Here is a 17,611-nt window from a genome sequence, read left to right as displayed (position 1 = left end):
GGAAGAGCAGCACATGACTAAATATAACATTTCAAAAACTCAGATATACAGTATATAGGAACAAGTAATAGGTTTATTCCATGCTGGAAAAAAAAGAAGAAAGAAAACACAACGTTTCGGCCGTGGAATAAACCTATTACTTGTTCCTTTGCAGCCTACGCATGCTGACGCAGCTACCCACCTGAACTATACAGTATATATACACTGTATACATATGCTATACAATAGCATCAATGTTATTGTATAGCATTTTCTTACAGCATATAAGATGCTATACAATGTAAGAAAAACACATGAACAGATGAATGAGTCCGCCAGAAGTCCCTGGATGTAGAAAGCTGTCCAGCCCTCTTTAGGAATAGGAAACAATTTCTTATATGCCTCAGTAGCCTTTGAATCCAGAGAAAACAACAGTGTTTATGCTGCATTCCAGTACATTAATAACTGAAAACAAAATAACACCTTATTCCCTGGGTCTATTATACTTCTTTTTGTTGTATATGAGAAGAGTTAAAAGGCACATTTAGGTCACTTGACTAACATGGACTTCCAGCCTATTCCAGTGTATCTTCCACGTTGCACTGATCTGAGCTTTCAGGAGTAATTAAAATGCATTAACTTTCACACCACGCTTGCAGATTTGCTCCTTTGCTGATGCTCTTACCAGCTGTGTGACGGGAGTGGGCCACCAGATAACGGGGCAGAATTCAAGGATGTCGGGGTCCCCTAGGGCTGCCCCAACCCAGCGGAAGCCACGCCTTCAACATCAGAAAGCAATGATGCATTTCACAGGCTCCAGACTAAGTTCAAAGGTTTTAGCTTGGCAAGCGTGCATTTCACACACTCTCGGGTACTGGCCATAGCTGGGAAGTTCAAAACTGAAACGAGACCCTGCTGTTGTCGAGCCACCTTTGAGTGAGACGAATCATCCGCTCTGCTCCAGTAAAATAACTACAGTAGCTGTCTAAATGTGTGCAGATGTTGACACACTTTGGCTGTAAGCTTCAGCCAAATAATTAGTAGTAATAAACATTTGCAGTGAATATATTCTCCCCCAGAAAATATTCAAGTGTGTCTCAGCTGCTGAAACATAAGGCATGCAGTGAAAAAAAGATAAAAAGATAAATGTTGCAAATACATTTCATTGAATGCACCAATTTTTTTTGAATTGGTACAGACAGAATTAATGATGCCAGGCTGCAACTTTGGTCATCACTGACAGCAGGTTGTGAGAGCTTCTACCGCCTTCCATTCACAGCATTGGCGTGGTTGGGTAAGCACACTCAGTGGCTCAGTGCCAGCGTAGAGGTACTGTAGATGGCTCCTGTGGCTTTTGACTACAGAGAGAATACAAAGCCCAGGCTTAAGCAAAGTATAGTGCTTGTGATGGCAAAATATTGATCCCTGGAACCCTGCAACAAAATCTTACAGAGCCTTTTCAGACGAGTATTTTTTTGACTATAAATAAAGTCGAATGATTTCAACCCTCTGTTTAAACTGAGCATTTGTAGCCACAGCTCCTACCTTAAACAGACTAAATTACTTTTTGGCAAACGGACAATCCACCCTGAAAGCACTGCAGAAAATTCCAAAGAGCTAAGCGAATATGAAACCAAGACTTGTTGGAGGGCCGCTTCGAACTTACTGTGCTGGTAAGAAAGGTAGGGGTGGCAATACTGCATGCAGATTTTATGAACCCAAGTTAAGATTACTGTCATTATCCCGGAATGTGCTGTGTGAGTAGAGTGGAGTAGGGGAGGGCTGTAACCCTGTCCTTTTTACAGTGCTGTGTGGGTCTGCGCTGGTTCTGCATGGCGCTGAGGGAGAAGAAATGCAGGGGCCAAAACAGACGCAGCCTGTGATCATAACCACTATGTGCAGTTTCTCCAAAATCCTGAAAGTGGGAAACGATATGACGCACAAGCTGTATAGGTTGCCGAATATGTTCAAGTCACAGGGCACTTGCTCTGTTTGGTGCTTGACATGGTGATTGACACCACAGCCACATTCAGATTCCCCTTGTGGTGCCCCTGTGTGTGTGGAGTTTGCATGGTCTCTCCACATCCACATGGGTTTGTTGCCATGGACTCTGTTTTCCTCCCACAGGTAAGGCCTGATTTGCTGCTCCAAATTGTCCCTCTCTAGGAGTTTTATACTTGTGGGGGCCTTTTGCCTTTATAATCAGCCTGGCTATAGGACTAGGGGCCAGATGGCCTACTCTTGTGGCTGTTCAGAGTCTTCAATGATATTCTGTCACAGGGTTCCTGAATCTAGTCCTGGAACAGAAGGCAACAACACTGCAGATTTTCATTGCAGCACAAATCTTAACATTTTAATTGCGCTGATTATTGATTTATCTGGGAGCAGTTTACCAGATCTTCTCATGTCTTCAGGAGCTGCTGATTCAAAGAGACTTATCAAACCTGCAGGAATTCAACCCTCTAGGACAGCAATCAGGAAAACCCTCATGTTTTGCTTTAATTGTTCTCCTGGGCAGGAATCAAGCTATACAATCCTGCCACAATTTTAGGAAATCTGTTGCTGGAAAAACACAATGTTAAAGTTCTATGCACTGCAATAAATGTTGACTTTGTTGGACCACATCAGTCTCGCTCTGCCCCCTCGTTGTTTGTGTCTCCCATCTAACACATTTGAAGCACATCAGAGGTGCAGATCCGTCTGTCGGCTCAAGTGTTTTTTTTCAACAAGGCAGTGTTGACCGATTCATGTGCAAGCACAGCCAGAGTGATCTGGAGAGGGCTGAAGCTGTGTGTAGTATGAGAGATTTTAATATTCCTAACACTCCTCATGGTAACTGAATTCTTTGCACTTTTGGACTTTAACAGTTAGTCAATTAGCTAGTCAGTTAGTTGCCCCTACTCCCAATAGGTGTCAAGTCTAAATTTAGTTATCAGTAAATTCCTGTTAGTTTCTAACTTTCCGATTTATGACAGGTGTCCCTGTCCATTCAATTCCCTTCATTTTGTATCTAATCCTAAATGATTAGGATTTGTTAGGATTTATTTGTGAGGATGCTACTGCCAGCAGTCTCTTTGAGAATGGGCCTGACCAACCCAAGACTGCTGTTCTCCGCTGCTCCATTTCTAGAGCCAAGCTGCTTGTCCGAGTCACCTGTTCATCGAGGTCCATACGATCATTCTTCTAGAGTCCAGTCCTTCAACACCAGGCTTGATGCAATCAGACGCGAACTTTGAGTCCACTTTGACACTCCCACATCGTATGGCGTGTGTCGTTATTCCATTGGTTAATATCACCTAGTCTACTTCCCCACAGCCTCACTGATAATGAAGTCCACAAGCTCCAGAGCTGTCAGAACAGGGTATTGCTGCTCTCACACCAGTGCTGAAACATCAGCCATCATACCAATAACTTCAATAATTCATAAGACTTGATCTCCCAAAAAATGGCACCTCTAGCTTATTCTCGGGTCCTGCTGACTCTTGTCTCGTCTCTAGTTTGTCCCTTTGACGAGGCTATGAACGGCTGGTAACAGGAAACGTCTCCCACTATTGCTCATTGCATATTCATGGATTTTTGTCTGAATCTTTGTTTATGGTTGTTTTTCTACTGCACAGCACAGCAATATTACTATCAATATTTTCTGTCCGGGTCTGTCAATCTAGATCTTCTCACCTGGCCAAGGTTGAGAAGGTCGGACACAGTGGGGATAAATGGGACGACCCTGTGGTCAACAGCTGCCGCAGTCCAGGTTGTCCGCCCATGCTGACCCAGGGGAAGAGGAGAGAGCACATGAGTGCACAGGAACATTTCAGCTGTGAAGCTTGTTGGGTGACTTCATTTTTGATACAGAAGTGTCTGCTGGTTTGGCAGGGGTTTTGTTATAAACAGGTGCATTGCATGCGTGTGAACGAGATGTAATGGATTTGGGTAGTGGCTACAAAGGAACGTCGCTCAGTCTGAGAAATAGGCATTCATGATGCACAGGGAGCTATTCAAATGCAGAACCAGACATACAAGTTTCTCTGTGTTAACAGTAAGTCAAACTGTTTTCATTAGGTACTGGCAATACAGAAAAATCAAATTATATCAAAAATACTCATGAATCCATCCATTTTTTTAACCATTTTATCTAATTCAGGGTCACAGGGGAGCTGGAGCAAAAGAAAGCAATAGGCGCAAGGCAGGACACACCGTGGACAGGACACCAGTCCACCAGGAGGCAGACAAATAGACCTGCACACACTCACACCAGTATGTCTTTGGATTGTGGGAGGAAACCAGAGCACCTGGAGAACCGCATGTGAACACAGAACATGCAAACCCCACACAGATAGCACCCCAGGTCCAGTGCTAGCCACTGCGTCACCATGTTGCCCCATGTGTCTCTTCCCATCAGAGATCTGCGGAGCACAATTGACAACTGTGTCCTTTCCTCTCACTGCAACGTGAAAGAAGCAAGATGAAACATGAAAAAAAAACAGACTGGAGAGTGATAATATTCATGGAGGTTTGTTTTTACACTTGGCTAATCTGCAACACCTGGGGTTAAAGTGGTAACAACAGGCAAAAACACTGAGGACCACCAGCTGTTGGGAGTTGAGTCCATATTCTGTGAGCTCCCCTCTGCGTGAGTGATAGGTCATTCTGGAGCACTGGGTTAAAGCACGGAAAAGAGTCAGCCAGGTGAATGTTTTCTTCCTCGGAATCAGCCTATATCAGTGGTACCTGATATTTGGTCTCAACCGTATTTGTGCAAAATCATCTACTCTATTCTGATGTCGCTGGTAGAGAGGCATTTATTGGGGCCAGGAAAGTTGCAGATCCAAAAGTCAGGGGGTGGTTTAACTCGCTTTCCAACAATAACATGCAGATCTTGCCCTGAGCAGTGAGGGAAGTGCTGTGTCATACTGTAGTAACTTACCAGAAATGTGATATGGTGATTTGGGATCGGCTTTAAATAGGCCAGGACTCTGGAGGAAAGATGTTTTGAAAAATCATTAATACAAACATTCTTTCACTCCACTCTATTGTGTATATTTTTTAATAATGTCAATACAATCACATATCTGTGTATAAACGTACAGTATGTCCTGTAAATGTTCTTGCCGGGGGGGGGGGGGAGATTGGCTTGTAGTCTGTTTGTCTTTGGTCAGTCTTTCTTTTATCATTGATCAGTTGTGGTTCAAATTCTTCCAGAAATATTCAAATGATAAAATCAGAGAATCCACCAATAAAATGTAACTTGCTTTCTGAATGTACAGGTTGGTACAGTCAACAAAACAACAAATAGAAAAGGTCTCAATGGCAATATAAGGTTTACCCTGATTAGATCAACGTTTTATTTTTTTTTTACAAAACAGGACACCTACATGTTGTCATTATTCTGTCTCCCTGCTGTGTGCCTCACCAACACTACGGCCAATCTCACCTTCGCTTTCACCCAGACATTCCAAACTTATGAGGCGTATTCCGTTTATGTTCTAAATCGTAAAATCATAATGCATTTTGTTTTTCTCATGTATTCATGAATTCAAAATGTTTTAATTTGATAAAAACAGTCATTGCAAATTATGCACTCATTTATGGCAATTATATACTGTATAGCGGGTTTTCCTAATTTCAATTGCATTGCCTAATCAGTGGTAAGAAGAGCTTATGAAAGAAAAGGAAAATTTAGCGCACAAAGTATTAATTAAATACAGTAAGACTAGTTGTCAGCTGGCTCACAGGAAGCATGAAGCAGGGGACTGCAAAGGATCGGATTCAAGAATTTCACAAAGGGAATCTCAAAGGGATGGACAAAGTCAACCCGAGCAATTACTCCAAGGTCAAGTGGAAATTAAGAGCAGATGCATTGAGAACTCAAAACAGGAAGCATATCTTTGCACAGAAAAGTACATAACTTGGTACATCTCTGGGATGTATGAGGTAGCAATCAAATGAGCAAACCTGGGCCAGCCCTGATGGCCTCCTCTTGTGTGTAGCTTTCTCTAAGCTACTTCTTTCTTAAGGGAAAGGTGGTTAAGATTAGTTCAGATGTGCGTAGCTGCAGGATCTCAGGGTGCTATTGGGAATACTAGGATAGGGTAGCCAAGTGTATGGTGGAACTCGAAGCATGACTCAGAGAAACCATGAAATACAAACTGAAGTTGCATCAAATTATTCTTCATAAGCTCATAATACAAGTACTGTATGTCCTTTCCAAAGTCAGAAATGGCTACTGAGACTTTTGTTCAAAAACATCTTTTTGGCGGGTGAGGAAAGTGCCTGAATTTCCTTGCTGGAAGTAAAATTTAACACTCCGCGGTTAAATCATTTCAACCAAGTTGACAACGTACTGTAGCAAGCAGCGCACCCTGTGACTGGAAACTATTTAAAAACGTGACCTTGTCCGAAGTAAATCTGGGCGTCACGCACCGTTAGGCCAGTTTCCACGAGGTCTTACTGAGACTACAGTAGGTGGCATTTACCGTTTTGCCTCGCGGACGTCGGATTCAGCAATGTATTTCATTGTGTATGCAAATAACATACAGGAATGTATTTTATTTCCCCAACAGTTAGATTTAAAAAAGGCAGAAGCACATTGCCGCCTTTGACACAAGAGCAATGTTCTTATTTCCCCAACAGTTAGATTTAAAAAAGGCAGAAGCACATTGCCGCCTTTGACACAAGAGCAATGTTCTCAACTGAAATGTAATAAAATTAAGTTTGAGTTACTCTAGGATGCCTGGCTCGCTACCGTGCGCTACGAGCTGCATATACGGGAAGCAGTCTGCGTGTGTCTATTATTACATTCGCTCTTGAAGGCTGTGGCTTTATTCTCTTGAATCGGGGTGGTTGCTCTGCTCAGGGCATGTTTACAAGATCAGTCCAACTGGGGCTTCTGCCTTGTTACTTCGCCATTTTCCTTGTCTTTGACACCTTACAGTACTGAAGCCAAAGCACAGCAACAACTGTTAGCTTGTACAGTAAGTGCTCGTACACCTCATGAACTGTTCAGGACCCTTCGTTGCTGCAGGAGAATAGACTGAAAAGCAAAATCTGGGAGACTGTGTCGTGAGGATTCGGGTGTCCCATTCTGAGTCAGCTGAGGTAACTCCAAAAATGTAAGAAAAAAAAACAAGTTCGGCAAGAAATATCCCCTCTCAAATTACTGAGCTCTTCAGAACAAAAAAAAAGTTAGACCCGAAACGTTCCCGTATTCCTTCTGTGTTGTGGGAACACAGAAAGTGATTAGCCACCACATGGAAAAACCTTTGTAATCACAGGAAGAAACCATCGGGGCTGCTGTTTAAGGGAAACAAGAGCTATTATGCAATTGAGGACAAGATGACTGGAAACGAGAGGTTACCGTCACGCCAGAATCCTCGTCTCCACCGCTAATCATTAACCAGACTCGTCGGCACAGCAGAGTAATACACACACACGCGCGGATGACAGGCAATTGAAGCTTTTCCATGATTTGCAGATCTTCCCAGAATGGAAGACGCAGCTCCGCAAACACGTTGGAACTGGAATCAGCCCGTCTGCTGGAGTGGGTCTGGATTAAAAAAAAACCATTCCACAGCATATTAGCAACTAAAACAAAACTCCACACTTACAGGTGTCTGTTAATCACCTACCTGCTCAGACCTCATTTCTGTGGTGGGGTGAGTCGGTTCCGATGGATAACTGGTTTTTTATACGTACAGGAGTTTGTTCAGACGGTTCTTCTTTCTAGCACTGCGAAATGGCCAAAGCAAATGGATATTCGCATTCCCGTAATTCACAGCTTTCTCTTAAAAACACCACAGTCCTGAGAAGTAGTCCGTGTCAGTCTGTAAGCTGATCATTTCCCCTTTCTTTCAGACCAACCTAACAGTCCACAGTTGTAGTGTTGGCCAGAAAGGTCAGTAGGATTTCTTTATTTCAGCACATGCTTTTAGAACTGTAAGAATTAAAGCATTTGAATTAAGCTTTTTGAAAAACACTGCTTTTTGGCACAGCAGGATTTTAAGGCAGGAGGCCATTGAGGTATTCAGCTGAGGGCTAAGTGCTACAGCTGTAACCCAACACAGAGCCCTGCTACCCTCTGGAGAGCACACAGCTCACAGCAGTGCTTTCTGATCACTAAACCATTCGGGGAGTTAATTCTCTTTGGAAATCGATCAAAAAAACTGCTCCACTGGCAGAACTCTCCAAGACTATGTGGAAGCTGTTATTGCATTTCACATTTACCAGCGATAACACTCTTTTTCATCGATCATCCATTGATCAATCCAGAAAGACACAGTGACACCAGTGCCAAAAAAAAAACACAATGAAAATGAAATACAGTCAGTCCGGCCTGCCTCGTACAGGAATGATGTGGCATGTTTACCAAGAATGGAAGAGAGTTGATATTGCAGTTATCTTTGTGTCACAGTGCGCTAGGACTGAAACACAAAAGACATTTATTTTCTATGAAACCTGTTCCTCTTCCTCTTAGTAACAGTAGAGAGCAGCACCTGCATGTGTCAATGTAACGGTGATAAGAAAGCAAGTCCAATACCTGAGAAGGGCCACCGGACAGACCCAGCTCAGAGCTTCTGACGGTAACTCAACAGCCCTGCAGGGAAGGGCTGACAGGTTGCCATGTGAAAGGAAGGAAATGGGGCTGATGAAGAGGTTTCAGGCGGGGAACCGCGGGCTGGTCTTGCTCAGCGCAGTCATTTCCCAGAAGCTCGCGTGGAGACCAGCCAGCTGTCCCAGGGAGTCGGGAGTTCAGCCTCAGGACACCATATTCAAGGGCTGCTAAGAAACTTGCGCGTCACGCTCTGTTCCTTTAAATCCTAAAACAAGGAGGCAATCTGAGCTAGTGTAACACCCAAACTCAGCCGCTTGAAGACCGTGAAACACTGGAAGTGCTCCCAGCGCACACAACGCAAGTTCTGCTGTCTTAATTAGGGGGAGGATGTTTTCCTTCAGCAGATCCACTGACCTTTGCCATGCCCTCTCCAGGCTTTAAGGTTTGGCAAGCAGGAGTGGTATGAGGGTCAGGATGGCCACTACGGGGCACAGGAGAACCCAGTGTTATTTCATCAGATCTGTCCCAGGTTTTAACCTTATCCACAGAGGGAAGGTCAGCAATTTCCCCCAGGGAGTACATCCTGAACTTAACACCTTGGGATGAGATGGCCTGGCATCTTGCAGGTTTCCCCCCACTGTGAGAAATCAAGGCCAGAGATATCAGACACGTGCGGCACAGGGCTCCATTCTGGCCCTGAGGTTCTATGTGTGTGGAGCTTGTATGTTCTCCCTGTGTTGGTGTGGGTTTCCTCCCACAGTCTGAAGACGGACTGGTGGGTTAACTGGCTGCTGGGAAAACTGATCCTGGTGCGAGTGTGTTTGTGTCCGTGTGACCTGCTATGAACTCTACCCAGGTTGTAGGGCTCTGGCTCTCCTGCGGTCCTTAATTGGAAGAAGCTGTTAGAACATATTTACTAAAAGAGATAAGTGTAGATGTGTAATCTATTGAAGGTCATCAAAACCAGAAAATGCTTTTTTTGATACTACATTAATTATAATTATAATAATTGCTTACACTTATATAGCGCTTTTCTGGACACTTCACTCAAAGCGCTTTACAGGTAATGGGGATCCCCTCCACCACCACTTGTGTGCAGCTCCACCCTGGATGATGCACCGGCAGCCATAGTGCGCCAGTCTGCTCACCACACACCAGCTCTCAGTGGGGAGGAGAACAGAGTGATGAAGCCAATTCATAGAGGGGGATTATTAGGAGGCCATGATTGGTAAGGGCCAATGGGAAATTTGGCCAAGACGGGGTTACAACCCTACTCTTTTAGAGAAAAGCCCTGGGATTTTTAATGACCACAGAGAGTCAGGACCTCGGTTTTACATCTCATCCAAAGGATGGTGCCTGTTTACAGTATAGTGTCCCTGTCACTACACTGGGGCATTAGGACCCACATGGACCACAGGGTGACCGCCCCCTGCTGGCCCCACTAGAGCTCCACATTAGAGCTCGACCTTTAAATTTTCCTTCTGCCTTGCTACTAGACATATCATCAAGATGCAATTCATCTTCTCCATCACTCCCAAAGAAAAGAAATAAGCACTGCATATAACCTAGAGTAAAACAAAATTGTTAATACTAAAGTATTTAGCGCCTCTGTATTCAGAATAAAGCAGATCACTTGCCCAGCACTGCCACCTAGTGCCTGCAATGCAAACCATAATCATTCCTACAGCCAGCTTTGCACGTGTGCTCTGCACAACTAAAACAATTTGAGGGATTAAGGCGAAGAAAAAGAAGCTGGAAAAAAGCACTTCACCCTTTCTTTAAATGTGACTAGTGGGTAGAAAGAGTAGAAAGCGGATGTGGCCGGACAATGAAGCTATGCGTTTACACAATAATAAACCCCTGGAGGAAATTCACTTGAATTCTGCGGGCACTGCGATATTTCTACTGAAAAGCCACTGCCAACAGCACAGATGTGCCCATTTGTTCTTCATCCCCTATTTCTATTAAAAAAGAACAGTGCTTTGATTAAGCTGGAAGTTTGCGAATTAAAAGATGACAATCACACTTAAGCAATTCTTAAATTTATTTGTTTATCCAGTTCATCAGCACTAGATTACATGGCCAAGGAAGAAGTCTGAAATCAAAGGAAAGGAAAAACTGGCACTCGACTTCTCTTTATATACCGATACACAAACATAAAATTTAACAATATAAAATAAACAGAAGGAAAACTATACATTTAAGTATATACAACTCTGATAAATAGACTAATACTGCTTAGTCAATTGTTACTTTAATTTTATTTTTGCTTTTAAAATACCCAGTGCATCAAAATGTGGAAAGTAAAATATACGTTAAAAAAAATCAGAATGGCTTTTCAAAAAAATTAGCTGACCTCTCCCCCAAACAGTTTATTTTAGGACAAACAACACTTCAGGTTCAATTAAACCTCTTACTCCAAGAGAATTATTAAAATCTCTAAACCTTTTCAAAGCATCAGTGGAAGCTGAAAACCAGCTGACACTTGACTGAAGACTGAAGTGGAGCCAGACTACCCAGACAACTTTGGGAGAGTAATAAAAACATACGGAAAAAATTCCAGGTGTGTGAGGTATATGAAAAAAATCTTATCCTGGCCTGTTGGGAAAAACACAGACGCAGCCAGCTGTGTGATATTCCAGTCTAGCCCCTGTGTTAGAGCCTGAAATACAGAAAAGATGGGGCAGAGTTTTACCTGTCTGGTTGGGCTCCGCCCACCAGCGCTAATTAATCTCCACGGTAACGATCCAGAGCCGCAGTCACTGCAACTGGGACTGCTCCTGACCCACAGGGGGAGCCACAGAGCTGTCACGAACGGGACTGAGTGCTCTGAGGGCTTCCCAGCGGTAAAAAAAACACAATCACAGTGAGTCTCCAACACATCCCCTCATTCTGCTAGCTCATTCGAGCGAGTCAGACAAAAAAATGAATAAATAAAATGAGAGCATCGAAATGCTTCGAGGGAACAAAACCAATAAATGCAGTGCGATTAAAAGGGGAACCTCACTGCTTCACGATTATTCAGTCAAGACCAATCATTTCTTTCAACCAAGCTGGAGTTAATGTGACATACCAAAGCACTTGGGGGGTGGGGGGGAAGGCAAAATGACCTTAACTGGACTGGTTGTTTTAAGATTCATCTTTTTTTTCTTGAATCCTGCCCTTTTTTCAGCCGTGTTGTGTTTCTAATTGGAGAAGCAGAGTTGAAGGTCTTCTGAAGACAGGATACAGCCGACATGATATTTTAAGAAGCTCCTTCACGTGCAAGCTCTCCATACAAGACTAAAACGAACTAAGTGTCACAACACGGGGGAAAAACAGGATGTATTTAACCACTTTAAGTTAAATCGTCTCTGTCTTGCCTTATAAGGAGGCTAAGAGCTTTCAGCTGGACAAAAAATATTACCCAAACATTTTAAACAAACTAAAAGAGCATTATTGTGTAGCAAAATTCTTTGTTTTAAAAATACTGTTTTGGATGGCTGTGATTAGCCAGTACAAGCACAAAGCTTTAGGGCAGCTGCCCCAAGGATGCAAATGAGCACAGGGGATGATTAGTAGGGACATGATTTTAAGGGACTCCAAAGAGAGAGGAGTGACTCAGGTACACAGCACTTGTGGCTCCTATGTCTCCCTAGACATACTCAAGAGTAAAAGAGAGGTGAAGAAACCACTTTGTAAATTCTTTTGTGAACAGCTCTATGAAAACCTCACTTGCTGTTTTTGTTTTTTAATTTTGTTTATACATGGCAATATACAAAATTCAACAGAAAAGGTGGTGGACAGTCTGTGAGATCATGAGGCAGTCTGTGACGAGAAAGGCTGACTGGCGCTGCCCCAGTGCTCAGGGTCAGGAAAAGGCACATGAACCAGGCTGGCGAAGGGGTTGAGAGGATTCTGGCTGACAAATTACAGAGCAGAGAGGTCTGGTCTGGACGGGAGGCAAAAGGAATTCAGCCTCAAACAGTCTTTACATTTGGCAAATGCACAGCTCCTACCGAAAAGAGTAAGGAAAAAAACAAAACTGCCATTTCTACTTCTACTCCAGTTAGCGAGGATTCCAGTCACAGTCTGTGAAAACCCAGCACTCTCCTCTGTGACTGGCCTGTCTCGAGATATCCCTTTCCCCACATCAGCTTCAACTGGCCAAAAGCAATCGGAAAGATCTGATTTGACTGAAAGGGAAAAACAAGCTGAACCCTGCAGACAGTGGTTCTCCAGCATCGAGCAGGGACCCGAATGCCTGCCCATGTTCGCAATCGATGTTGCGTAGGTTATGAACTTCAATGAAATTCACTGTGAGACAACTAGCTAAATCTGTCTTAACCACTTGATCCTTTGTCTTTTTCCCCCATTAATTTTCCTCCATATTCCAATTCCTCTGCAGCTTCTGTGCTTGTGTTGTAGCCCATTGCACCTGGATGGTAGCACTGAAGAGCAATGTTCCAGCTGAAGCCACAGAAAGATGAACCACACACTCCAGTTTGACCAGAATCCCACACGTGCTCAGAGAGCAGGCAAAGAGAGGGTGTGGAGATTCGTTTCCTATCTTCTCGTTTCTACCTGAACTTGTACAAGCAGTCCTCTGTGCTACTTTGGCATTTCAATCATTATCAAGTTAGCATTGATAAATAAGGGATCTTTCAAGAGTTGTAAAATCTAACAAGAGAAATTTGGCTTTGATGGCACATTTCTGTTCAAACAACTCCAAGAAACTCTCAAGCTTGGATCTCTATTTTTCTAACCTCGTCTCCACACGTTTCAAAAGACCCTTCCATTCCAAGAAAAAATCACTCTCCCATGAGGAAGCAAGAAAAATAGTCTCAAGTGAACTGAAACAAAATTTAAAAAAACTAACAACAGAAATACAAAACAGAACTTAAGTTCCTGAAAGTTTACAATGAAAATCCTTAAGATCACAAAAGCTTCTGGCAAAAGTCCATTTTGAAAAAACCCTCCTGAAAAGTAAAAATAAGGTTGCGGCCTCTTGAAAAAATAGATGCATGTTGTATATCTGTACACAAGAGCAAAAAAACATCTGTTCAACTTAGTTTTTCATTCTTTCAAAGCAATTTAGAACATTTTGGTTGGGGTGCCACATTCAGTCAGACCTGCTGAGTTGAAAAGACAAACGAGGGGGTTGCATGTGTGAGGTTGGATGTTTGGACAGAGAGCCTGGGCTCTGGAGGGGTTGAGGAACCACAGCTTCACCCAGAGGACAGAGAAACAGAGGAGTGAAGACAACCCCCTGGGCAACGAGGCAGGCGGGTGTGAAGGCAGAGAGGCCCAGGAGAAGTGTCCAGTAGTCCAGATCAGCAGAGAAGCAGCAAGCCAGCCTGCCCGCCTCCGTTCCACCTACCTCCCCCCAAGTCTAACCCCGCCGCTGACCCCCCAAAAACACGCCTCCCCAGTTCTAAAACCAGGTCCGCTACTCAGAGGGAGAGTAGCTCAACACAGCATGAGTCCCACAAGTGCAAAAATGTCCAGCGTGGATCTAGTGCCTCTTCATTGAGGACACTTTCTTCTTCCTGGCTGCCAGCATCTCGTAGAAGGGGTCTCTGCTGATGGCAGCTCTGAGAACAGAAAGGAGAGAGAGAGCTTTTGTTGTAGTGTGGTGAGTAGGTTCATATACCTCCTCTATTACTGGATCTATTTAAAAAAAATTGTTCTCCAACACCAAAATCCAGAAAGGCAAACATCACACATATTCCAAGGTTAAGATACCAGATACACACAGAGACCATGGAAGAGGCTTTCGCAGATACATGGAAATGTAGCCTCTTCCATGTGATTGCATACAAAGAAACACTGCACACTTGAACTGACACAATAACACAGACAACTAACCGCATGCATGCAGACACACCCCCACGCATGCATGTCGAGGAGAGACACAGATGAGATCCGTCAACAAGAGCTGAGTCGCATGGCTCTCCAGCACAGATACTCAGTTAAGACAAGCGAACACAGAAGGGGACGTCTCTCACTTAATGCACTTCATCCACTCGTCCTTCTCCTCGGTGGTGGGGGCGGAGATGCGATAGAAGGTGTGGTTGCCCTCCACCACACGCCCATCCGCCTCCGTCTTGCAGGCCTTAATCACCTGGTCCTTGTTGTCGGGGATGAAGAGCTCGAAACAGTTCTGGGATACAGACACAAGCAGACAGCCCGGCATTAGACCATACGACAAAATCACAAACAAGAGGAGGCCATTTTGCCCATCAAGCCCTAACTGATCTATGGATCTCCTCCAGTCCCTTCTTGAAAGAAGCCTTCAGTAAGTACTAGCTTCAACAACATGGTCGGGTATCTTCTTCTTACACTAGTAGCAACCCTCTGGGCAAAGGATTTTGGATTCTAAATTGTTTCCACTGGTGTCCTCAGGTTCATTTTACCCTCTATAGTCTAAAGTCCACTTTGTCAATGACTGTACTTTGTCCAGTTTGAATACTTGGAGCAAGTTCACTCATTTGTCTTCTCTACTCAAATGAAAAGGGTCAGTTCCTTCAGTTGGTCAATGCAGGACGTTCCCTACAGTCCCTGCTATTCCTGTACCCATTTATACAGCAGGGCACATGGAATTAAGGGGCTCAGAGGCTAAAATTATGTCTCGTTCATGCTGGGAACATGGGTTACAATAAGGCAAAAAATAAACTAATTTTGTAAATCTGACGGCTCGAGAAGTAAAAGAGAATTTACTCTAAGAAAGCCGTCAAACTGTAGCCTACCTTTATTTCCCTTGACCTCACCCTTGACATGTCGAACATCTGAGTTAAGATTCCTAGAGGCATCCTTTCCGTTCTCTCGGACTACTGTAAGTGTGTGAGGTACAAATTGGTTACTACAGAGCAGCTCAGAACACGACTCACTGGCTTCTTGGAGTCTTCCACTTCTCGGATGCTCAGGTTCTCCAGGGGGATGATCCCTCTGGGCTCCTTGTCCTGCAGTCAGGGAGACAGCTGTCAGATCGCACTTGGTTCTCCAACACCGAATGGACCGGAAAACACGACTACACCACACCTGCAGTAGCTAGGCATGGTGCAGGCCCTGTGTCATGGCGCTCTACAGAAGCTGTACTACACTAGTGGGCTTTTTTCCCCAGGTTCACACCATACTTCAGCCGTTCCTTGGGGTGTGCAGCAGCACACAGTAACTTCTGCACGCAGCTAAAATAAAATACCAGCCTTGCCGTGCACTCCTGGTGCACCCTGCACAGACTTGATGAGGGCCTTAAGCTATGCCTCATGTCAAGCAGACCTTTCAAAACGTTAAAGATAATGAAGGCAATTAATGGATCGTCACCCTGTGGCTATTACAAGTTCCGCGCTACAGCTACGGCCATGGGGGAACATCATAGCACATCCACCCCGAGTCAGCTATGGGCAATATCGTCATAAAAAGCTTTGCAACCTGAAATATCTGACACTTTTATTATACTGAAGGGGCCAAAAGGAGGCAGCTGCAAGTAAGTCAGATCCAAAGTGCTACGCCATTTCTGTATAAAGGAAAAATAATGAGCTGACGGGAAACCAAACTGAAGCAGCCAGACAGTCTGTCTCAGTTCTCCCAGACTGACAAACCCTTCAGGGGAGTTCTCTTAGGGCTAAAGGACACCAAATGCACACAGCCAAGGTGTGCCCTGTGAGTGATTTGCTCTCCTGATGAAGGTTCACCTGGTTGCACTTTAAAATAATGACTATGTATTCTGTGGTTAATAAGCACTCAATATTAATAGATTAATAAAAACCTACAAAAACATTACCACCAATTGATCAATTCTTTCAGGAAAACAAAAGGACCTATTCAATGTTAAACGCCTTACATCAGAGACAGGATGTTCTCGGCACCACATAAAAAAGCTGAAGTGTCAGCCCTCAATCTTCCCTAGAGCACAGGTGCAGTATGCACACATTACACCGAGGCCACACTAACAGGAACAGGGTTTCATGCTGGTTTGGCAGGGAGGCGTCAGGCCCAGCGACAGGAGTTAAAGAGCCCGGTGTGTACTCACAGTGGTGTACTCGAAGTAATAAAGGCAGTTGTCCGTGAGGATGAACCATCTTCTTTTCCAGGTTTTTACTCTGCCACCTGGCGGACAGAAACATGGAGGTCAGCCGAGCTCTGACACCGGTGTGGTGGTGGCGGTGTTGAGGAGGGGGGCGGCGCGACTCGCAGAGCAGCAGCAGCGGGGCGGGGGGTGGGGGGGGAGGCGCAGACGGACACATGGAGAGACAGACAGACAAATGGAGGCTGCTGCACCAAAATCACAGGGGCAGTTCCGATGGCTCACTGGGGGAGAGAAACCTGAGCTCCCTGAGCGCTGAGGTTTTCCCGGGCCAGGAACAGCACGAGCATCTCGCCATCACCCTACAAACCCATTCCATTCCACTGCCACTCCACCCCAGACGCTCCAGTTGGACCAGTTTAGTAGAGGCGCTACAACAAGCCCATGGAAGGCAAAGGAGGGAAAAACCTCAACAAACCACAACTGCTACACAAGCAAGCAACTACCTCCTTTTCGCTTTACGCCGCCCTAGTGGCCAGCGCGGGCAGGTGCCCCCGAATCTCACGGGAAATCCAGCAGGAGGGGTGGAGGTGCCCTCAGCAAACCTCCCTTGTCCTTTGTGGAGAAGAGCTACGGGCTATTGAAGAGCAGATGTACAAAAACAACCTTTCCAGACTGGGAATGAAGAAATGCCTTGAAGACGTTGTCAACAGGGTGGAAAAAGAAAGAGATCACACCTTTCATAAATCCTCCGGTTTATACACTCTGACAAGCATTCAGTCTGCCAGAGGGTGACCTCAGCACAAAAACATTCTGGGTATTTTTACAAAATCTCTGATCTCCCAGGCTGCAGCTCAAGCATGTCATAGATCTGCTGATCGATACCCATCCTAGCTGCCCAGAAAATGAAACTAAACACATTTTCTGAATGGACTGAAGCAAACGCATCCGAAGACAGTGGTTCAAAACTGAGCCACAGGTAACATTCAAGTACTTATAGCCTGAAGTATCCTACTCCTGGTGAACAGAACACACTGCTTCTATTACTGATGACCGGGTACGGACATATCCTTCAAACA

General features: G+C 44.6%; 1 protein-coding gene across 3 annotated transcripts in view; it reads right to left on the bottom strand.

Moving 5' to 3' along the window:
- Window positions 1–10,553: 10,553 nt before the first annotated feature.
- Window positions 10,554–17,611, bottom strand: part of LOC148824137 (cytohesin-1) — a 99,183-nt gene continuing 92,125 nt past the window's right edge. For all 3 annotated transcript variants that reach the window (XM_088926837.1, XM_088926835.1, XM_088926836.1), the window contains exons 10-13: window positions 16,539–16,615; window positions 15,397–15,468; window positions 14,515–14,669; window positions 10,554–14,100 (exon numbers count right to left, since the gene is read on the bottom strand). In XM_088926837.1, coding sequence (XP_088782963.1) covers window positions 14,022–14,100; window positions 14,515–14,669; window positions 15,397–15,468; window positions 16,539–16,615 — 383 coding nt within the window. In that variant the 3' untranslated portion in view covers window positions 10,554–14,021. The remainder of the gene's footprint in view (window positions 14,101–14,514; window positions 14,670–15,396; window positions 15,469–16,538; window positions 16,616–17,611) is intronic.

This window comes from Atractosteus spatula, chromosome 11 (genome assembly GCF_055471065.1).
Source record: "Atractosteus spatula isolate fAtrSpa1 chromosome 11, fAtrSpa1.hap1, whole genome shotgun sequence".
In the NCBI taxonomy this organism is placed as follows: Eukaryota; Metazoa; Chordata; class Actinopteri; order Semionotiformes; family Lepisosteidae; genus Atractosteus; species Atractosteus spatula.
This window is presented reverse-complemented; position numbering and strand designations above follow the sequence as displayed.